The 24,255-nt window shown below is 36.4% G+C and overlaps 2 protein-coding genes across 2 annotated transcripts; one reads left to right on the top strand and one right to left on the bottom strand.

Moving 5' to 3' along the window:
* Window positions 1-12,060: 12,060 nt before the first annotated feature.
* On the bottom strand, window positions 12,061-13,938 carry BDR25DRAFT_320402 (uncharacterized protein; the record flags this gene model as incomplete). The annotated part of the gene is made up of 2 exons (XM_033691897.1): window positions 12,061-12,833; window positions 12,915-13,938. The coding sequence occupies 2 exons, from the start codon at window positions 13,936-13,938 to the stop codon at window positions 12,061-12,063; spliced, it is 1,797 nt and encodes a 598-aa protein (XP_033539759.1).
* A 1,084-nt stretch (window positions 13,939-15,022) lies between these two features.
* On the top strand, window positions 15,023-17,161 carry BDR25DRAFT_247182 (uncharacterized protein; the record flags this gene model as incomplete). The annotated part of the gene is given in 3 exon segments (XM_033685947.1): window positions 15,023-15,563; window positions 15,619-15,954; window positions 15,972-17,161. 3 exon segments carry the CDS (start codon window positions 15,023-15,025, stop codon window positions 17,159-17,161), a joined length of 2,067 nt encoding a protein of 688 aa, XP_033539758.1.
* Window positions 17,162-24,255: the final 7,094 nt, after the last annotated feature.

Below are 24,255 nucleotides of genomic sequence, written 5' to 3'. Positions count from 1 at the left end.
ATATGCTTATTAAAGTGCTTTAACTACTTAAAACTAAGTATGTTATTTGTCTAGCTATTTTTAAAAACTAATAGCGTCTAATTACACAGTATTAACATCTTTTTATACTAGGCAGAGATGTAGACGCGTTCTTTATAAATAATAAATAGCAGAGTAGCGTAGCTAGCAGCGCAGATGCTCTAGATTACAGTAACCTATTCCTAGTTACCTAGCTATGTAAGAATAGGCCTTGTACATCTTTCTAAACTTATAATAACTTTTATAGTGCTAATTATGCCTATCTAGAAGCTAGTCTTGTTAAAGTTGTAGATATTATTATTATAAACGCTATATTTTGCTATTATGTTTTATATAAGCTTAAACTACTTTACAATTAACTTTAAGTCTTTTTAAAGTATTCTCTAGCAGTCCTTTACTTAATTAAACGCTATCTTAAGCTTTTTTATACAAGACATAAACTATGTAGGCTAGTTTGTCCTTACTAGTGTCCTACTACACGCAGCTAACAGTCTGTTTGCTATATCTACTACCTTACATAGCTAGGGCGCGAATTCTTGCAAATTAAGGTTAAGAATATATTATATAATTATCTACTTTTTAGTTGTAGTAAGTTTCTAGTAATTTAGTTATATAGTAGGTTAAAACATAATTTTGTTAAGCTAAGCAGTAAGCTACTAATAAGGCACGTTAAAAGCTGCTACAGCTTGTTGTACACATTTAAATTAGCGTAAGCAGTAGGCCTAGAGCATAAGGACAATTCTGCCTTCTTGCTAAGTTAGTATAGTCTTGTGTTGTTTAGATATCGCGTCTTGTACGTGGTGTTTGCAATGCTAAGAGATTTTGTCGGGTTCAGTGGTTTAGCGGGTTCGGTGGTGGAATACGTTATATGTTGTTATTCTAAATACTATACTTAGCTTTAATATTCTCTATAAAGTTAAACTAGCTTTAAATTACTATAAGATTTTTATAAAAAGCTTTTTTATAGTTATACTTACACTTAAACTTTACTTTAAGCTTTAAGTAACACTTAATAAACATATTAAGCTAGTTTATGCTAATATAGCCTATATTATGCTTAGCGTGTAAAGAATTAGCTATATTAGCTATAGCTGCTAGCTAGAGGGGAAATCCTTGCGCATCTAGCTTAAGTATGTGCTAAATAATTACCTGCTTTTTATTATTATCTAGCTTTTATAAGTTAGCTATATAATTAGCTGAGAAAGGTTGTCTAGTGTGTTAGTTACTTATTATCTTTTAAAAGACCTTATAAATAGCTGCAGCGTGTTGCTTAGAAAGTATTATGTTTTATTTAAAAGCTTAAAGTATAAGCTGCATCTAATGTTCTTTTAACGCGTTTAAGTAGTATTATTAAGAATACATTAGTGTAAGAAAAGTAGTGTGGTAGAGTCTTAGCAAAAGTAAGCAACTTAGGTTTGTAAGCAACTCGCCTATGAAGTACGTTAGATAAAAATGTTATTTAAATAAGTAATATAAAAGTTATTTAGATAGTTAATTAATATGTTATTTATATAGTGCTAGTAAATTACTAGGCTATTATATAATCTAAAAAGCAAAACTTTATATTTATATGTTTTATATTATGTTTAAAAGGTAGTACACTTTTTAAAGCTTAGGTGTATTCTAATCTTGTTAAAAGCTATGTAAATATTAAACTTTATAAATATAGCTACTTTTATAAGTCTTAATAAAGGTATATTTATGTGTAGTATTAGATACACATTCTTATAAGTAATAGTGTTAAGTTTATAGTAATTAACATAAATGCACAAGTTGCTATTTAGTTTCTATACATAAAAAATAAAAAATGTAAAAAAGCTCTAACTTTACTTAATAAAGCTATATTTTAAATTATTTATAACATATTTTTTTATTACCTCTAGTTCTGTAATGTTCTGTTTGTATAAAGGGCTGTAACTATTAGAAAAAAGTTCTATAAAGATAATCTTATAGTTGTATAAGTAATATGCTAGTAATTAGTAAGCTATACTATAGCTAAATACATCTTAGTACTAATAGTATTTAAATAGTAATTAAAGGTTTACTAATGCTTTAGTTTTACATCTATTATCTAATAGTAAGGTTTGCTTATCTTTAATTAAATGCTTAATTTTATAAATAAAAGTTAAAAAAAAACCTTTTTTTTCTTTTTATATTAAAATAAAAAGTATTTACTAAGATAAAAGTAATAGTAGAAAAATAAATGTTCTTTAAACCTATTTTAAACTTCTTAATAGATAGGTAGATTAATAATTTAAGTGTCTTTAGACTATAAGTAATAGAAGAGTAGTATAATTTTAGTAGCCTTAGTAAACTCTTAATGTAGTAAATTGTTTAGCTGTATAATTACTAAATCTACTTCTTTTCTTATAGTGTATTGTGTTATTTAATATCTAACTCTACTTCTTTTATTACATGTAGGCTAGTTTAATTATATAAGCAAAGTTAGTAAAAGTTTATAAGTAGTAAAATACTTACTAAGCTATATAATTTTTTTTTATATTTAGTTAAAGTTTAAAATAACATAGCTATTTAATGCTAATAATATAATTTTATAAGCTAAAGTTTATAATTATAAAGAAGCAGTTTTAGATGCTTCTACTATTAATTTACATGTGTAGGCAGATATACTAGTAAACAGAAACTTAAATTTAGGCTTAAAAACTCTTAACTATAACTTTAAAAAGTAAACACTATGTAAAAACATAAAGGCATTAGAATAAAAACTTAGCAGTTGTTAAGTTAATAAATAAAAACCTATATATGCTAGTATTAACTAAAGGATTTAATTAGACTCTAATGCTTTTTAAGCATAATATAGTAAAAACTTAAAAATGTTTTTTTCTAAATAAGTATAATAAGTTAATATTTACTAAGTTATACTTATTTAAGCCTAATATAAAAATTTTTTCTAAGTGTTTTTATTTTTTATTTAAAAAAAGTCTAGCTTATAATTATTTATATTTATAAACTTTTTCTAAGATTTTTATTACTCTACCTTAATTTCTTACCCTCTAGAGATAAGATAATTACTTATAAAATGTTCTAGTTTACTATAATTATAATAGTTACTAGAAGTTATTTATCCTTTAAAGGCAAGTGTCTAGCTAGGTTGTTAGTAGGTAGCTAGGGTAGATTAGGGTACTAACATAGGTGCACGTTAGAGTGCACTAGAATAGTATACTGTGTTAGATGTATCTCTAGAAACCTTCTAAAATTAATTTATAATAAGTCTAATATTAAAATGTTATGTGTAGTTAATAGTTTACTTTAAAATAGTAAAAGTGTTTTTTCTTTCTATATTATAAGCTATTAAGTAGGCTACTATTATCTTAAAAAAGCTTTTTTAAGTATGTTTAAAACTTAAGTTTAGTACTTTTAAGCTAAGCAGTATCTTTTTTTATAAGTAGAAGAACTATTTTAGCTTTAATATAAACTTTTTAACAGCAGCACTAATAAAGTAAGCCTTAAAAGTAAAAAACACCTTTTTATACTTATTTTTAAAGTCTAAAACACTTGTTACACCTCTATCTTTTTATTACTAGTAATAAAGTAAGTTTATAAAAGCTATTTAATTTAGCTAGGTATCTAGGCTCTAGGTATTCCTTTGCAATACTAGTAGTGTGTTTTTATACTAACGCCATGCGTGCGCGCTTACTCTAATAGTAATTTAAATTAATATTAAGTCTATTTATAATAAAGGCTTACTATTATTTAAACATAAGTTCTTTACTATCTATAAAGTTCTTAATTTTAAGTATACATTTAGTGAAGTAACTTTATAAAACCTTAAAAGTGCTTAAAAAGTGTCTTACTATTAGTGTAGTAAAAGTAATTTAAGGCATTATTAAAAGTAATTTAGTAGCTAGTAAGAGTTAATTAAAACTAATAGTTTTTAATCTAGTTAGCTATTTAATTTATGCCTTTAATTAAGCTACTTAGTTTTTAAAAGCTATATTACTAAAGTTTAACTTTAAATCTAGTAGGTTTTTAGCTTTAAGTTCTATAAAAGAAAGTTTAGCTGTTAAGGTTAGTAGTTATTTAGCTCTAGTAGTAGGTATCTTACTTTAGCAGTAGCTAGAGCGTGTTATAAGCTTTATACTAAAGTTTAAAAGTAGTTAAAAGTTAAGCATTAGTAGTTATTTCTAATCTTAATAAGTTATTAGTAGTCTTTAGGTTTTTACCTTAGCGCACTTTTTATACCTTTTTTAAAAGTAATTTAAATTATAAGAAATAAAAAGTTCTAATCTTAAAAGCTTTAGTTTATAAAAGGTTTCTAAAATCTTATCTATAATAACTAAATAATTTAATGTAATAGTATATAAAAACTATAACTTAAACTAAATTAAACACTTTTTAGAGTTAAACATAGTTAAATAAATAATTAGTGTAATATTATTAATAAGGCTGTTACTAGTAAAAGTAAGTTTTTTAATATAATGTAATAGCATAGGCAAGATAATAGGTCTAAATGCAGTAGAAATCTACGTAGAGGCATATAGAAGTGCGTGGGGACTTAGAACCTAGGAATGCTATTAACACCTATAGACCTTATACAAAAGGATATTAGAAAACTACTAAGCTAGCTAAGAGGAGAGGTGTAAATAAATACTTAGGTAAATAGAGGTAACTGCGGGGGACTAGGTTAAGTTATGGTCATGGCTGATACACAGACTCTTTAGATAGGATCCGAGCGACCCGAGATGGAACGATTCGTAGAATCGTTACACACTTCTTATTAGCTCTAATAGTAATAACTAGAAAACTAAATTAATATTATATAATTACTATAAATTAGACTATAGCTAGCACTAGTATAGTAGATAATTTATAGTAGAATAGCTATGTTTTATACTATTTAGTATACTTGCCTACTGTATAATGTTTATGTAAGTCTCTATTAAAGTAGCGCTAGGCTATAGAGTAGAGCTAAATAAGGTCTATACTACTGTAGTAAAATAAATACATAGAGGCTAATTATAGCAGTTGTTAACTAATTAACTTTGTAATTTTAATTTTAATTTTAATGTAAACTTAATACTCTTTAAAAAAATTAACTTTTATTATACTTATACTTTTATATTCTAATTCTATATACACTTTGTATAACAAGGTAGGCATAGTTAGCTACGTAGCCTTCTCTCGCTTATAGAGGTTTAGGCTAGACTAGAGACAACCGCTAGTGCTAGTGCTAGCCCTAGCATTATCTATATATATTATACTATGTAATAATACTTAGCTTAAGTATTCTTATACTTACCTTTTAGTATAGTAGAGAAAGTTGTATAGTATTAGCTTAGCTAGCAGAGCGCCTACCTTATTATATAATACTTAAGCTACTTAAAGGTTAAGAGTTTAAGTTCTAGTAATTACTCTAGCTTAGATTATAGCAGAGCCTATAATTAGAGTAGAGTAGATATATCTTCTTAGCTTTATGTCTTAGAGGCTAAGACTATTAAGAGAGGGGATAGTGTAACAAGGTAGACATAGTTAACCACGTGGTATTCTCTTGCTTATAGAGGTTTAGGCTAGACTAGAGACAACTATTAGTACTAGTGCTAGCCCTAGCATTATCTCTCTATACATTATACTATGCAAGAATAATTAGCTTAAGTATTCTCGTGCGTACCTTTTAATACAGTAGAGAAAGCTGTATAGTATTAGCTTAGCAGGCAGGGCGCCTATCTTATTATACTTTACTATAGATAATTAACTGTTTTTATAATTTTGTAATCTATAAGCTTATAAGATTCTTTATAGGTAGTAATAATAAAGTATTACTTTTCTTATAATTAATAATAATAAATTTTCTTAAGCTTAGTACCTAAAGTAACTAGCTTAAAGAAGAAGTTTTAAAGCTATAGTACTACGCTAAAAGTCTAGTTCACTTAGCCGCTAACACTAAAACGCGCTACGCTACCATGCAGCTCTATTCTTTTAGTTAAAAGATTAGCGCAAATTGTTAGCGTAACGCTAAATTATCTATAAAATCTTAGAATTTAATTATTTAAAAGAAGAAGGCTAGCGCACCTGTAGTAGAGTTAGCGAGGAAATTTAGCTACATAATAAAGTATATATGTAACACTGTTAATTAATACCTTAATACAGGCACTAATTAATTACGCCTTTACTTTAGCTAGTTTTTAAAGCTTACGTGTAGGTACATTTAGTAGCTCTATTATTAAGCTTGAAATTTTTTAAAAATTAGATTTTTAAAACTTTTTTAAAGACTATAGCATACTATGTATTAAAGAATAAGAGATTTAAAAGTTTAAGTGTAAAAAAAATCTAAAGAAAACTTACATAACTACTACACTACACTATTGCTAGAGAAGAGAGTAAATAAATTTTAATTTTTAAAAGCAAACTATCTAGTTCTTAAATAAGTGCTTAGTTTAGTTAGATTTTAGCGCTAATTATAAGTAGTGCTTTTAGTATCTCTATAAGAAATAGTAGCTTAAAATAATTAAAAACTATTTTATAAACAAGCTTTACTAGCAGAGAGTGTAAGCGTTAATCTAAATTAATAAAAAAGGCGTGTATAAAAGAGCCTACTTATTATTATAAAAAAAAACTCTAATATACTACACAGAGGATCTTAGCGCACAGCTATGCTTAGGCGCTAGAGGGGGGGTTTTTTGTATAACTATTGTTATAGGAATTAATTCTTATAACATAACGCTTAAATCTGCACCACCCTTTATACTTATAATTAAATAGCTAAGTATAATTTAATGTTGTTAACTTTTTACTTTATTTACTAAATTTTAACTTTATTAAGCACATGTAGTAGCAGCTAGGAAGAGCTTTACATAAGTAGCATCCTAAATTAAACACTCTTAGATACTCTGCACAGAGGTAGAAGAGGTTCTACGCTACATTAAAGGAGGCATAGCAACTTATTTTTAATTTATATAACGTACCTAACAGGTTAGCCGGCTATACAGGTTAGCCGGCTACTTTTGCCAAGCCTCTACTAAAACCACTCTATTCTAGCGCAAAACAGCCTACTTTAGCCTTGTATAAAGCAATATAACATAAGATATTATTTAGAGTCTACTTTTACTACTTACTTATATATATGTAAGTTATACCTAGTCTAATTATACTACTTACATTACTTTTAACTTAGCTTACCTTCTTTAGTGCACACTTATGTCTTTAGCTTTTTTCTATTACTACACGCTTTAAACTTTTTTAAAGTAGCTAAATAAGCCTTATCTTTAATTATTAAGGTTTTTCTACTTAAATCTACTTTCTTTTATGTAATCTATGTTATGTAGCAGCCTTATTTACTACTTAAAGCTTTATAATCTCTTTTTACACTAATACTAGCTTATGCGTAATAATTGCTACCCTCTTTAAAGCTTTTTTAAAGGCCTTTACTATAGACATTAGTAAGCTATTTATATGCTTTTAAATTCTTACTTTTATAAGCATTAATTATAACTTAAATTTAAGAGTATTACTTATAGTTTACAACTGCTAGAGGTTATTATTAATAAGTAGTAGTAGTAATAAAGTACATAACTAGATGTTAAAAGCTATTTTAACTTATTTTAGGTTAAATAAGACTAAACTAGTGCTTTAAAACCTTTCTTAAATATTACTAAAAGTAATTACTGCATTATAAGTGTGTATAAAGCATAGTAGAAACTTAAGTTTTATAATATAAGTAATTTAGTTATATATAAGATCTTTAGCTTAGCGCTTAGATACTTTCTTTAAAAGAGCAAAACAACCTAGATTAAAAGGCTATAAAAGGTGTAATAAGTATAAAGGCATATAAATAGTAATAATTTTATTCTTTTTATAGTACTACTAGAAATTAAGTAAGTTATAGCTTTTATAGCTGTTAATAATAAAAAGCTAATAAGCGCTTATAACTATTTTTTTTATATACTTATTAAAGTACTTTAACTACTGCAGCTTAAGCTTATTTATTGTCTAGCTATTCTTACAAACTATAATAACCTAGTTCTAAAGCAATTTTTTTTATACTAGGCAAAGAAGTAATAACATACCTAACAGGTTAGCTAGCTACACAGGTTAGCTAGCTACTTTTGCTAAGCCTCTACTATACTCTACCTATCTACATAATGTCTTAACAACAACACTAGATTAAATTTTCTAAAGAATGTTAAATATAGCTTACTTTTTAGGCTTTTAAATAAGACTTAAAACTTTTTTTATAACACACTATAGCTATTTATAATGTTTTTTTATATAACACTAAGTAATTAACACGCTAGACAGCCTTTATAAGCAGAATGCTAGCCTAAATTAAGAAATTTAACTAAGCTTAAAAAAAAGGCAGTTATTAAGTATATACTTAAGCTTATTACACACAGATTTCTCTCTAGGCTTTTAGCTATAGCTAATATAGCTAATTCCTTGCGTGTAGAGCGTAATCTAGGCTAGGTTAGCTTAAACTAGCCTAGTATGTAAGTTAAGCACTACTTTAAGTTTATAATAAAGTTTAATTATAAGTATAATTATAAAAAAGCGCTTTATAAAGATCTAAAGATTATCTAGGGCTAGTTTTACCTAGTAGCTAATATAAAAGCTAAGTATAGTATCTAGAATAAAGACATGTATAACTTTAATAAGGTAGGCTTTATAATAGGCTAGATATTAACTAAAGCAGTTATTATAGCTTTAAAGAGATAAAGATAGCTAAAGGTAATATAGTAAAGTAATAAAAAGTAGATAATAGTTATTTAAAGTATTAACATAATAAAGTAGGCTATTCTGCTCTTTATTATCTTTAAGGGCTGCTATTACTTTTTTGCCTAGTATAAAAAAAATCTACTTTAGAACTAGGTTATTATAGTCTCTAAAAACCGCTAGACAATAAATAAGCTTAAGCTGCAGTAGTTAAAGCACTTTAATAAGCATATAAAAAAAAGTTATAAGCACTTATTAGCTTTTTATTATTACTAGCTATAAAAGCTATAACTTACTTAATTTCTAGTACTACTATAAAAAAAAAGATTATTACTATTTATATACTTTTACACTTATTACACCTCTTATAGCCTCTTAATGTAAGTTGTTTTGCCTCTTTAAAGAAGGCATATAAGTGCTAAGCTAAAAATTTTATGCGCAACTAAATTACCTATATTATAAAACTTAAGTTTTTACTATGCTTTATACGCTTCTATAATGCAGTAATTACTTTTAGTAATATTTAAAAAAGGTTTTAAACCACTAGTTTAGTCTTATTTAACCTAAAATAAGTTAAAATAGCCCTTAACATTTAGTTATGTACTTTATTACTACTACTGCCTATTAATAACACGCTCTAGTAGTTATAAACTTTAAGTAATACTCTTAAATTTAAGTTATAATTAATACTTATAAAGGTAAGAATTTAAAGGCATATAAATAGCTTACTAACATCTATAATAAAGGCCTTTAAAACGGTTTTAAAGAGGGCAGCAATTATTACACATAAGCTAGTGTTAGTATAAAAGAAGATTATAAAGCTTTAAGTAGTAAATAAGGCTACTACGCAATATAAATTACAAAAAAAAAGTAAATTTAGGCAACAAAAACTTTAATAGTTAAAAATAGAGCTTGTTTAACTACTCTAAAGGAGTTTAAAGCGCGTAGTAATAGAAAGAAGCTAAAGACATAAGTGCACGCTAAAAAAGTAAGCTAAGTTAAAAGTAATATAAGCAGTGTAATTAGACTAGGCATAACTTATATATATGTAAAAAAGTAGCAGAAGTAGACTTTAAATAATATCTTATATTATATTACTCTATATAGGGCTAAAGTAGGCTGTTTTGCGCTAGAATAGGGTGGTTTTAGTAGAGGCTTAGCAAAAGTGGCTAGCTAACCTGTTAGGTACGTTAGCAGCTTTTAAAAATAATAAAAAGTAAAATAGCTTACTTTATTATATTAATGCTTTAGATCCCTATTATCTACTTTTTATTACCTTAGTATATTACCTTTAGCTATTTTTATCTTTTTAAAGCTATAATAACTACTCTAGTTAATATTTAGCCTATTATAAAGCTTAACTTATTAAAGTTATATGTATTTTTATTTTAAATACTATACTTAGCTTTTATGTTAGCTACTTGTAACGGCGCAGGCAAGACAATGGGTCCGAATGCGGTATGAATCCACTCAGAGGCATATGGGAGTGCGTGGGGACTCTGAACCTGGGAATGCCATTGACACCTATAGGCCTTGTACGAAAGGATATCAGAAAACTACCGAGCTAGCTACGGGGGGGGGAGGTGCGACTAAATACATGAGGGAATAGGGGTAACAGCAGGGGGCAGGGCAGAGTCGGGGCCAGGTCGAGTCAGGGTCGAGCCAGGGTCGGAGCCGATACGGGGACCCTTCGGATGGGTTCCGGGCGACCCGAGATGGAACGAGAATCGTTACACTACTAGGTAAACTAGCTTTAAATAACCTTTAGATTCTTATAAAGCGCTTTTTTATAACTATACTTATAATTAAACTTAATTATAAACTTAAAGCAGTGCTTAACCTACATACTAGGCTAGTTTAAGCTAACCTAGCCTAGATTACGCTTTACGCGCAAGAGACTAGCTATATTAGCTGTAAGGCCGAGATGGTGCTTACGTGCGACGGGTATATATACTATTCTGTACGCAATAATTAACTGTTGGTTGATTATTCGCACCTTTTTGGTTGTATTGGCGTAGTGGTACAGAGCTCTGTCCTTATATAATAATCAACCAACGACGAGGACGGTCGCGCGTTCGACCCACACCTTGGACAGCTTAGCCAGTTTTTAGACTGAAACGTGAGGCGGCCTCTTCTGGCGCCACGTTGTAGCTGCTGGAAGGTCTAGTGTATATGGCTTAGCTGGCGTGGGCCACTAAGCGTCGTTATTTATCCCGCGCCTCTGGGCTGTAGGTGGTCAGCCTCTGGCCGGTAACCGAGACATGTGCATAGGCGCCTCTGAGCTGCGGGTAGGTCATGTGACGCCTGGGACATGCGTCTGCTAAGAAGGGGGATAATGTAAGGCCGAGATGGTGCTTACGTGCGACGAGTATATATACTATTCTGTACGCAATAATTAACTGTTGGTTGATTATTCGCACCTTTTTGGTTGTATTGGCGTAGTGGTACAGAGCTCCGTCCTTACATTAGCTATAGCTGTAAGCCTAAAAGGAAATCTGCGTGTAATAAGCTTAAGTATATAATTAATAACTACTTTTTTTTAAGCTTAGTTAGATTTCTTAATTTAGGCTAATATTCTACTTATAAAGGCTGTCTAGCGTGTTAATTACTTAGTGTTATGTAAAAAACATTATAGAGAGCTATAGTATGTTATAAGAAGAGTTTTAAGTCTTATTTAGAAGCTTAAAAAGTAAGCTGTATCTAACGTTCTTTAGAAAATTTAATCTAGTGTTATTGTTAAGGCATTATGTAGATAGGTAGAGTTTAGTAGGGGCTTAGCAAAAGTGGCCAGCTAACCTGTGTGGCCGGCTAACCTGTTAGGTACGTTATTAAAAAGCTTATTTACAGTATGCCTCAACACCTATAGGCTGTACAGCCCGCGCGTGGGTACTAGACTAAATACTAAGTATATTGCAACGCTAGAAATCTTAAAATCGCATTAAATTACTATGTGGTTAACATACAATTGCAATGCAATGATGCTGGGTAGAAGGCGTGGACTCGTGTTGGTGGCTTGGCGAACCAGACTTTTGGCGGCTGGCTGTAAAAGCTAAAAGTACAAAGCTCTTCTTACGCTATCTTCTCTATGTTAATAAGCTAAAGCGTGTCCTCCTATTCGCTATACAAAGATAATCTAAGAGATTACATCGCAGAGTTAAGTGCAACTGATAGCTTGCAGCCAGACAGCTCACCCTTCAAGGATCGAACTGGGGAATCAGAAGAATCGGCCTGTTCGTGGCGCGACGGATGTCCATTGCACGAGCGACACACAGTCTCAAATCACCATCCAGGGTATGTAAATATATAGAAAAGGGCAATGCGAAACGCTATTGTATTTCACAACAAGTCTCAATACAAAGTGCTACTGATGCCATCTCACCCACCGCCCGCTTCAGCGTCGCGAACCCCTAGAAGCCCATCCCACCACTTGCGGAAGTCCCCATCGACCCAATCCCTCAGCACCTTTAAGCTCTTGACCAGCCGATATGTCTGCACTGTATTCGCCGTGTTTCCTAAGGGAACCGAATGGAAGATTTGAATATTCGACAGTGGTTTGCGAATATCCGAATTCGATGGCGGGGGAGCGTTTGAGGGCATGACCCGAGCGAAGAAGAGCGACCACGCCTCGGATTGGATGTCGACGAGTGGAAATTCAGTCTGTGAGAGGATATCAGAGGGATCCGGGACCATCACGACGGCGGGAGTCGGGGTTGGTTCCTGCGTCTGTGGCTGCTGGGCTCGCGATATTCTCCCACCTCTCCCCCGGCTTTTCCGTCGACCTCGTGTGACCATCTCCGATTCAAATCGGTAAGGCCGTGCCTCTGCTGCCGGCTTCTTCACCCCAAGCGGAGTAGGCTGCCCTACGAGTGTCTCGATCCGTGACACCTGCGCCGCCATCCACACACCCAGTTGTACCTTCGCCTCCTCCACAGTCCGACTCTCCGTCTTGGTCTCGATCGATACAGCGATAGGTCGAGAGCGCAGACCCTCGTAGCCAACATGGTTAATGGAATCGGTCGACATGCCAATAAGGGATGATATAATGTCGTGTGAACGACTAGAGGGCTCAAGGTGAATGGCGTAGTCAACAATCTTGCCAGTTGTGAGGTTGTTCGAATGCGTGGGGCGATATTCCGGTGTAATTCTAGCTGCAGTTCTGCATGGTGTCACTCTGGTCAGCAAAGCTCTTTTGAGTGTCCCAAGTCATGGACGGGCCAAAGAGTACTCACACGCTTCGGAACCCAACACTCGTCTCATTGTTTCCCAACGCCAGCTCCAGCACCTTGGTGTGCACGCGATTGTTCCACTCAGTCCCATGGTCCCGTTAACAGAACACCGGTGCGACAGCGAAATGATGTCCTGTATGGTCCGCAGCTCCCACAGCAGCTCGTCCACGGGCCTTTCATCCGATGTATCGAAATGGTGCTGCTTTACCTTGCCCATATCCGCCTCCGCCAGCCGTTGTTTGAGTTTTGCAGGCACTACAGCCCCATCGCCCACATCCTCCAGCTTCTCCAAGAGAGCAAACCCGTTTCCACCGAGCTGCTTACGTTTCGAAGCGGTCGTGTTCGCCAAGTGTGTGTATGTCACCCCATTTCCAACGTTCCATAAAGAAGTGATCTTCTTGGGGCTGGTCGAGCGGTTGGAAGATTGCGACTGTGTGTACGATCGAGTAGGCGAACAGGCCTGGAGGTCGTCGCCGTCTTCGATGGGCTCGTTGGCAATAGCGTCTCTGTATGAGAGGTTAGGAATGGGATATGCGCTGCGTGCGAAGCGGTCCGGGCGAGGGGTCGCATTGTCGATATCGTCGGACGAATACGCGTCGTCGGGAAATTGGCGCTGATTTTTCGAAGGCGAGGGCGTGCGCATGCGCTTCTTGTCAATACTTTTTTTTGGGCGTGACGATTTGCTCTTGGAGGAAGGCATGAAAATGTTCTGGTCGTTCGCCGCCATCTCGCCCAGCACAACACGGCGTGCCTGCTTTCGCGGGCGCGGGGCCTCCCAATTGTCGGGCTGCCGTCGCTTGCAAGTGCGCGAGGGAGAAGGATATGGTCGAGTGCGGGTGGGAGTGGGAGCTTCGAGTTCGCGGATCCAGGCAGCGACTGAGATGGGATGCATTGAGAGTGGGGAGAAGTGGAGACGGACAGGATAGTTCGACCTCGAGTTGATGTTGTTGTGCTGGTCCGGTGGTTGGGCTGTGCCAAGCGCCGACCCGCCGACCCTCCAAGCTCTCGGCGAAGAACATTGCGTCATGCTTATTCTAGTCGAACATAGACTTAGTTGTTACGTATCTAGCAACTGATATATGGCGACAGATCCCCAAGGTTCTGTAACCCTAACTTTGGCATTCCGTTTAGCGCCCCGCCTAAGCGAGCAGAGAACGGATGGAATCCGTCACCCAGCCCGTGGCTGGACCCTATTATTATTAGTATTATTATACTACGGTGATTGATGGTGTGAAGCTATGTGAGGCACCAGAGACATGAGGAACTGCATTGAATGCATTGCTCAAGGAGTCCTTTGCAGGAGTCTATAAATATGCGAAATAAGTGGGTGGGTCTTGGCAACAGACTATGGTGCTGATGCATCTGCCGATGCATCCGACCATCGTGTGACGACACATCCGACACATCCGACTATCGTGTGACTATGCTGACGATGCATCAGAGTGTCATCATTGCAAACAGATGGTCACACGGTAAACAGTACTACTGCCATAGGGTTAGGTTGCCCCCAGGGGCAAGAATTCATATTGCTGTCACGACTTCTGCCCTCAAGGATTCCCCTAGGGAAGAACTTCCCGCCTTGAATCCATGCCTCTGGCTTCTGCCTTAAAGGCTTTCCCCGCATCTATGCCTCTGCCCTCTTCCCTGAAGGCTTGCCCCTGGGCAAGAGCTTTCCCCCCCCTTTTGTCCTTGCGTCTGGCGACTGTCCCAGAGGCTTTGTCGCACGTGTCTCACGCGATACTATACCCATGTACTGCGCTATTCACTCATTAGGACTAGCTCCTTTCTCGTACAGTATATAGTTAGCCCAGAGCTCTCTCTCGCTCTTTAGACCTTACAATCCATTGGTACGATTCACCTTGTTTGGATCTTAATACCTTGTTGACTCGCTTACCCTTTCACCACTTCTCAGCTCATGCGAGAGGCTTGCCCCTGTGGTTCCCGCCCCGCATCCCTGCCCCTGGGAGTAATAACTAAAGTGGCTTCGCTAAAGCTAATTACCGCCCGCGCTTCCTCCCTGTCCTCAGACTTACACTTTATAAAACCAAATTCCTGTCTGCCTTCCTTCTTCCTGTTATCTTGTTCGCATTCAACGCCAGACCCATTGTACAATGAAACGCCAAAACCCATCAATCCCTAGCGAGGGAAGGAAGAAGCAGCGTTGTCAAGAGCCTAACTCTAAAGCTTTAGCCCTTAAGGAGATAGAGTCAGTTTCTGAGCAAGCAAAACCGTATCAACTGGCTACAGCGAAATTCCCGATCGATGCGCTCACCCCAGAATGGACTGTCGGCGGAAACCGATCCATCAATGAGGCGCACAAGCAGCGGCTTTGTGAGATATTCAGTGAACAAGGCCTTCTTCGAAGGGATCCAGGTCATCGACTTAGAATAGCGTGCACCAAAGAGCAGGTGAAGAAGATGCTAGATCATCTCAGCTGGAAGCAGGCGCAGGATGGACATGTTGCCGCTGCAAGAGAGGATATGCGGGGAGAGGAGTTCGAGTGGCCTTCATTTGAAGAGTGGGATATGGTAGTGGGAGAGAAGGCCGAACTTATGGCGGGTAATCATAGAGTAGAGGCTCTGAAGAAGCGCCTGCGGCTTTTAGGGTGTGGCAATGAAGAGCGGTGGTGGATTTGCGATATTTACGACAAAGGTTAAAACCCCCCCCCCTGAGACAAGTTAACTGATGCGAGCTAATACTAAACAAGACGCACTGCCACTGCATCTGCGCATCAAGCTTCGGGCCAACCGAGAAGATTTGATTCTGCCTGACAACCATGGCCAGATATGGACGGAGTTGGCGACCTTGTCGTCTTCAGATAACACACTCTTCCAAGGCCCAAAGACAGACGTAGAGCGGGAAATGCTAGAACACCTTCGGCTAAGTGGTCCAGTCAAATTTCCGGTGAGGCGACTGTGCACTCTATGGAGGAATCAGAATTGGAAGCGAATGATTACAAGATGGTGCGAATTCTCGCTTGGTCAGGCAACATTTAACATTTCTACATTTGAATGGATGGCGAGCTGCAGGATAGACGATGTAAGTGGATATTACTGAGAGCAATTAGAATCGCACTAACACTAAGAGTACAACAGTTCTGGTTCACCACGTTCCACTCAGTAATCGATTCAATATCTCGAATACGCAGTGAATTCAGCATTGACGTCCAGTCCAGTGACTGGATTAAGTTGGCGAGTCTCCCGCAAATACGAAAGCCTGCAGATGTTCAACAACTGTTCTACCCTAACCTGGAAAACCAAAACAAACAAAAAGATGTTACCCTCTGCCGGCAGCGAAACTTTTTCTTGACAGCTGGCGACGACGTATACGATAGGCTGTATCGATTTGTGCTTTCAACGCCAGACCTGGGCTTTGCGGACGTCCACTCTCTCCTTAAGACCACGAAGCAGGAGGGGAAGGTAATGAGCATTGTAATGTCCCATGTTGGCCAATGGCTGAACCGTGATCCTGCAAGAGTCGGCGAGCGTGACAACAACAAGCCTCTCCTACGCAAGGATCTCCTGCCAGCTTTGCGGGAGAAGTGCGGCGATGATGCGGAGAAGCAGTCTATAAAACTCCAGGAGCGTCTTTTGGGGTACGTCAGAGACAAAATGAGCGATTTCACCAGCCCAGCAATGGAGCATTACCTACACGAGTACCCAGACAATACCAGGGATGCTTATGCTAAACGGTTCGAGCATCAGGCATGGAGAGACATGTTGATTCTTGTTGTTGAGTTGGCCGGCCCGCATCTACAGCACGAATGCCTGGTGCAGTTCAACACTAAGGATCCTAGGGAGATAAGCTCAAAACCTGCATCCGCAATTGCTCAGGCTGTTTGCAAATCAATCTCCTGTATCCCAGAGGTAGCGCAAAACCCGGCGCTGAGAGAGAAAAGTGCAGCAGACGACTTGTGCAAGATAATGGAGCTAGTAATCGCTAAGTGGGCTGCAAAGCAATGCGCTGAAGCGTTAGAGTGTCACAGCAAAGAATGGCAGCCATCAACGGTTCGATTAATAGAGGCAGAACGTGCAAAGTACGATGCGCTGCTGGAGGAAATGCGCCCTGTGAGCCCTTTCTTCCCCAGCCCATCGGTCTTTCAGTCGATTGCTCTTAGCGAGGCCCATGGTGGAAATGATGTGATTTGCGATAGCGGATCATGCACGCACGAGTCACATAGGGAGCATGCCACAACCCAAAGGAGCAAAGATGGGGTGACTGCTAGCTCTTGCAAGACAGAGAATTCTTAGCCTTTGTCAGCGCAAGATCTAGGTGCGCCGACACCGGACGACGTGCAAAACCTCGGAAGGCCGCGCGGTGGTAGAAAGATGCAGCGTTGCTAGAAAGTCTTGATAGCAGGGCAAGCGCCTAAAAGCCAGATGGCGAAAAAAGGTTGGAAAAGAGTTGCCTATCAAACGAGCACGCATCGGTGTGTCGGGGATTGGCAGTTGCTCACACGCCTGAGTTGCCCACTTTTGCCAAGACCACACCACAAGAAACTCTATTATGGCCTATAACAACCCGATCTAGCACTATATAGTACAGTACAGCCTAGAATATTATTTAGATACTACTTCTACTTCTTACTTACACGTTTGCGCGTTATGCCTAGTCTAATTGCACTGTCCGCAGCGCCTTTAGGATTGCTCATCTACTTTAGCTTGCACCTGCTTCTTTGCCTTCTTCCTGTTACTGCGCGCCCTAAACTCCTTTAGGGCTGTTAAGCGCAAGCCTTTCTAAATGTAGCTGCCTTGCTAGCTGCTTAAAGCTTAGTAATCTCCTATTACGCTAACACTAGGTTATGCGTAATTATTGCTACCCTTTTTAAGGCTTTTTTTTTCTAAAGGCATTACACCCCTAGAACCCTCTCTATACGTAGAGCTACTTGCAACACAACTAATATCTACTAGAGATTGCTGCCTGCTACTATAATCTACTGTAGTTTGCTGCAATTTGCTGCAATTTACTTTATGTAAACCTTAACGCTACTAGGTAATCTCTTACTAACACCTTTAGACATTAGCCTATTATATTTAAATAGCAGTTAAAGAAACAAAACTAGCAATTGTGCAAGCAAAACAGCTTGTTAAGGTACTACATGCACTCTATTAATCTTTGCAACAACAAAGAGGTAGAGGCAGAGGCAGAGGCAGAGGCAGAGGCAGCGCTAGAGCTCCCTAGCACTGTAAGAAATTCCTGCAGAGGCAATAAACTATACAAGCTGCAGCTCTACAACTAGAGCTTTAATGCTAAAACAATTAAATTAAAGATATTAGGTAGCAGTATTAGGCGTGGCGTGGCGGTATTAGGCGGTAAAAGAAACAGGCGCAACGCTAGAGACTTGTTACAGTCTATGGTTGGACCGACGTAACTCCACCCGAAGTACTCCACAATCTAGCCAGGTTGGGGCAGAGCTTGTTTACAGACCAACCGGAAGACGTGGAGGCAGCGCAGCTGCCTAGGCTTACAGAAGAATGCATTGTCTAGTAGGAAGGAAGGCTAAGGGAACAGAACAAGTCTAAGTTATAACGATTCTACGAATCGTTCCATCTCGGATCGCTCGGATCCTATCCGAAGGGTCCCCGTATCGGCCCCGACCATGACTTGACCCAGTCCCCCGCAGTTACCCCTATTCCCTCATGTATTTAGTCGCACCTTGCCCCTGTAGCTAGCTTAGTAGTTTTCTGATATTCTTTTGTACAAGGCCTATAGGTGTTAATGGCATTCCCAGGTTCAGAGTCCCCACGCACTCCCATATGCCTCTGAGTGGATTCCCTCCGCATTCGGACCCATTGTCTTGCCTGTGCTGTTACATAAGTAAGTTAGACAAGTTTGCTGTATAGTAAGCTTATCTAAACTTAAACAACTTGTTTTTAGCACTATTAGACATGTATATAGTTCTAACTTTAAACAACCTTTAGAAGGTGTGTTTAATGTTTAGTTTATTTTTTACATAGACTAAGTAGCGTTCTCGCTTTTTAAAGAGCTGCAATACTATTTGTATATCTGCAACATATATACCTCTAATTCTGTCTAACAGGAATGTTTAACCTAACTACTATACTGCTGCTATAGAGACAAACTATAATCTAGTCACTCTACTCTACTCTATTAGCCTATTAGGTGTTACGTAGGACTATACACTCTACTATCAGCCCCTAGCCTCTGTTTTATCCTTAGGAACAACATTAACCTAAGTGCTTTCTAAAGCAAGGATTGTAACATTAAACACTAAACCCTTTTAAAAAGTATAACTACTTAACATAACTCTAATTCTAACATAGCTTATATAGCCTTATTAGAATTAATAGAAGTTCTAATAGCTAATAAAAAAGTCTTAGCAAAACAAATTAATAGTATCTAGGATAACATTAAGAAACTTTAATAGATTAGTAATAAGATTAATAAGCTACTTAGTTTTTATAAAAAAGTAAAAACTTTATATTAAAAAGTAACTAAATTTAATAATTAACTTACTCTAATAAATTTTTAAATAGCTATAAACTCTAAAATACTAAAACAGTTTATAAATAATCTGTAAAAGCAAAGCTTGCTTAGAGTAATTATCGCAACTGCTAATTAGAGAGCAATAAGACGCAAGTCTATTAACTATAAGAGGCTTATAGAGAGCTTAGGCGCTAATTGTCTTAGGCTGCTTGTCTAAAACACAGGCGCAACACCAGGCCTATGTGCGCGACGCTAGGTCCCTGTGCTCTTCTTACACAACAGTAATAGTTAGCGCATTAAAGTAGGTTGTCTAGGTTAAAGAATAGTTATAGTATAATGCTTAGCAAAATAGTATTAGACAGGTAATAGATGTATAATAACAACATTTAACTATAGCATGTAACTAATTACTAACACACTAATATAGCTAATGCTAATCTCTAACACACTACTTAATATAGCTAAAAAAAAAAAGTAAATAATAGCTAGCTCTAGCTCTTAACGCGTTCCTGCCTTTACAATAGTCTTCCTTTGTTACAGTTATGTTATAGCTATCTAACCCCTAAGTACCCTAAGGGATTTGCACAGGGTATATAGGCTCCTTAGCCTCTGTACCTCTGCCTCTAACCCTAAGGTTTACTCTCTCTTGTTACCCCCTATCCTGCATTCCCTCTCTGTAGCCTGTGTTTCCTGCTTAATACCTCTTACATCCTCCCCTTTGCACCTTGCAGTCTCTAGCGTTGTGTAATAAGGTAGACGCCCTGCCTGCTAAGCTAATACTATGCAACTTTCCCTACTGTACTAAAAGGTACGCACAAGAATACTTAAGCTAAGTATTCTCGCATAGTATAATATATATATAGATAATGCTAGGGCTAGCACTAGCACTAGCAGTTGTCTTAAGTCTAGCCTAAACCTTTATAAGCAAGAGAAGGCTACGTGGTTAACTGTGCCTACCTTGTTACACATTGCGCCTGTTCCTTTTACCGCCTAATACTGCTACGCTATGCCTAATACTGCTACCTAATATCTTTAATTTAATTGTTTTAGCATTAAAGCTCTAGTTGTAGAGCTGTAGCTTGTGTAGTTTGTTGCCTCTGCAGGAATTTCTTAGAGTGCTAGGGAGCTCTAGCGCTGCCTCTGCCTCTGCCTCTGCCTCTCTATTGCCGCAAAGATTAATGTAGTACATGTAATACCTTAACAAGTTGTTTTGCTTGCATAACTGCTAGTTTAGCTTTTTTAACTACTGTTTAAATATAATAGGCTAATGCCTAGAGGTGTTAGTAAGAGATTACCTGCTAGTGTTAAGAAATGCATAAAGTAAATTACAGCAAATTGTAGCAAACTATAGCAAATTGCAGCAAACTGCAGCAAATTGCAGCAAACTACAGCAAATTACAGCAAACTACGGCAAGCTACAGCAAACTACAGCAAACTACAGCAAACTATAGTAAATTACAGCAAACTACAGTAGATTACAGCAGCAGGTAGCAATCTCTAGTAGATATTAGTTGTGACGGCGTGTACCGCCTCACATGCTCTGCGGCATCAGCTCCCTCGCTTGCGCAACGAGTAGCACGCTAGTGCTACGAGTAGCGCCTTGGCAGGGGGCACACATGTATATTTAAACTCGCAGAGCAGCTCCTCTGCTCCTTAGTTTAATCTAGTTGAGTTACACCACCTCTTGCTTGTAGCTTGAGCATGCCGACCGTGACATTAGTTGTGTTACAAGTAGCTCTACGTATAGAGAGGGTTATAGAGGGGTAATGTCTCTAGAAAAAAAGCCTTAAAAAGGGCAGCAATAATTATGCATAAGCTAGTTTAACGTAATAGGAAATTACTAAGCTTTAGGTAGCTAATAAGGCAGCTACATTTAGAAAGGCCTGCGCTTAACAGCTCTAAAGGAGGTTAGGGCGCGTAGTGACAGTAAGAAGGTAAAGAAGCTGTCAGATATGCGTATCTACTGTCAAGACAGGAGGAACGCTTGACAAAAGCTGCTACATAGTACGAGCAATAAGCTCGAACAGTATGTTGCTGCAAATTGCTGCATGTTGCAGCAAATTGCAGCATGTTACAGCATGTTACAGCATTTTGCAGCATTTTGCAGCAAACTGCAGCATGTTGCAAGCTGGTCGCGCATAGGGCAAGTGCGCGAGGGACTCAGATCGGCAAAACAAAAAGCCAAGCAACACAAGTAGAGCAGAAAAAGAATCAATAAATCAATACAATCAATCATCATCCCATACATCATATCCAAACCCATTATTCATCTTAGGAAGCCTAGAAACAGTGCTTCAATCTGACAGAAGCAAGTGTAAGCTAAAGTAGGTAAGCAATCCTAAAGGCGCTGCAGACAGTGCAATTAGACTAGGCATAACGCGCAAACGTGTAAGCAAGAAGTAGAAGTAGTATCTAAATAATATTCTAAGCTGTACTCTACTCTATAGTGCTAGAGCGGGTTGTTATAGGCTTGTCAGATTGAAGCACTGTTTCTACGCTTCCTAAGATGAATGATGGGTTTTGGATATAATGTATAGGATAATGATTAATTGTATTAATTAATTAATGTTTCTTTTTTTTTTTGTCTCCTCTTCTCGTGTTGCTTGGCTTTTGTTTTTCCAGTCCAAGTCCCTCGCGCACTAGCCCTATACGCGACCAGCTTGCCACATGCTGCAATTTGTTGCAAAATGCTGCAACATGCAGCAATTTGCAGCAACATACTGTTCGAGCTTATTGCTCGTACTATGTAGCAGCTTTCGGCCAGCGTTCCTCCTGTCTTGACAGTAGGTGCGCATATCTGACACCCCGACACACTGATGCGGCTGATGCCAATCCCCGACACACCGATGCGGCTGATGCCAATCCTCGACACACCAATGTGGCTGATGCCAATCCCCGACACACCGATGCGGCTGATGCCAATCCTCGACACACTAATGTGGCTGATGCCAATCCCTAACACACTGATGTGGCTAGAGAGGTGGAACAGACGCAACTAACTATAATTTAAATATGTTTTACACAACGCATGCTAGAGCAAACTGCATGCAAATTAGCATAAAAGTGCACTTACATTAGGTATACATTTTTTTTAAAAAAGAATATAAGAAACACATAAGCTAACAGAGAAACAGCGTTACTAGGGTTTATCTAAAGAAATTCTAACTAACTAGCGCGTCTAAAAGAGGAGATTCTGCTAAACTTTTCGTTCTGCAAACCCGAAGATAATAAGCAGAGCAAGCTCTGCTAAAAATTAGATACACATATTATAAGTAAAGCTAGCTAAACTTTAGAATATATTAACTAAAAAAGTAAGCATTGCAGCTAAGAAGACTTTAAGACTAGCCCTTTTAAAGCCTTTTAAAGGATTACCTAAAAATCTTTACTCTTTTTTTACTAAATACTACCTTTATATGTAGTATAATAAAGAAGCATTTTAAACTAATGTAGAAATAATATCCTAGATAGAATTACATTTAGAAGAACCTTTTATAATCTAGTTCTAGCTACACAGAGATAATTAGATAAACTTTAAAGTAAACAGCACTACACTAAATTCTAAAACTAAAAAAACATTTAGTAGTGTAAAAGCTTTTAAAAAAGCCCTTATAGCTATCTATAAAACTATAGATAAATAAAAAATTGCAGTTAACAAACTAGACCCTTTAAAATAAAAAAAAGACATAGCCTAATACTATGCAGCGCATTTTAGAGAACAACTAGCTATCTATAGATAGATAGACTAAAACGCTCTCTGCTAAACGTTTTATAACAGTTTAAAAAACATAATAAAAAATAAATTTACATATAATAAAAAGCTAACTACTTTTAAAATTTTTATTATCAAAGTAATATTTTATAATAATAGGTATAAAAAACATAAAAAAGAAAAATAGTGTAGAGAAGCTCTCTAAAAACCTACGTTTGTTCTTTAGAAAAGAAAAGCCCTTTATTATAATAAAAAACTAATAGACCTTACCTATATAAAATATATATAAAGCTCTTTTTTTAAAAAAAAGCTAAGCTTTAGAACATAATAAGCTGCCTTTAACTAAAGAGTAATAGAAATAGCTAGAGAATAAAGCCTACCTACACTTTTAAAAGAGGAAGAGTAAAGATACTACTATAATAATAAAAGCTATTACTACTAAATATAGCCTTGTAGATAAGGAAATATTAGAAAAATTAAATAAAAGACTTTACTAGTAATGTAAAGAAAACTATTTTTTAAAAAACTACTTTAAACTATATTAAAAAATAGTTATTATAAACTTTAGTAGCCTTAATTAGGTGTTGCAGAACCTTATAATCGTTAAAAAATGTAAAAAAAAGACTTAAATCTAAAGATACATTAACGTACCTAACGGGTTGGCCGGCCACACGGGTTGGCCGGCCACTTTTGCCAAGCCCCTACTAAACTCTACCTATCTACATAATGCCTTAACAACAACACTAGATTAAATCTTCTAAAGAACGTTAGATACAGCTTGCTCTTTAGGCTTTTAAATAACACTTAAAACTCTTTTTACAACACGCTGCAGCTATTTATAATGTCTCTTACACAACACTAAGTAATTAACGCGCTAGACAGCCTTTATAAGCAGAATGCTAGCCTAAATTAAGAAATCTAACTAAGCTTAAGAAGGAAGTAGTTGTTAAGTATATACTTAAGCTTATTACGCGCAGATTTCCCCTTAGGCTTACAGCTGTAGCTAATATAGCTAATTCCTTGCCTACAGAGCGCAATCTAGGCTAGGTTAGCTTAAACTAGACTAGTATGTAGGTTAAGCACTACCCTAAGTTTATAATAAAGTTTAATTATAAGTATAATTATAAGAGAGCGCTTTATAAGGATCTAAAGGTTATTTAGAGCTAGTTTTGCCTAGTAGCTAACATA

Source organism: Lindgomyces ingoldianus (assembly GCF_010093535.1).
Source record: "Lindgomyces ingoldianus strain ATCC 200398 unplaced genomic scaffold BDR25scaffold_67, whole genome shotgun sequence".
NCBI lineage: Eukaryota > Fungi > Ascomycota > Dothideomycetes > Pleosporales > Lindgomycetaceae > Lindgomyces > Lindgomyces ingoldianus.
Note: the sequence above shows the minus strand (reverse complement) of the source record. Positions and strands in the feature narration are given on the sequence as shown.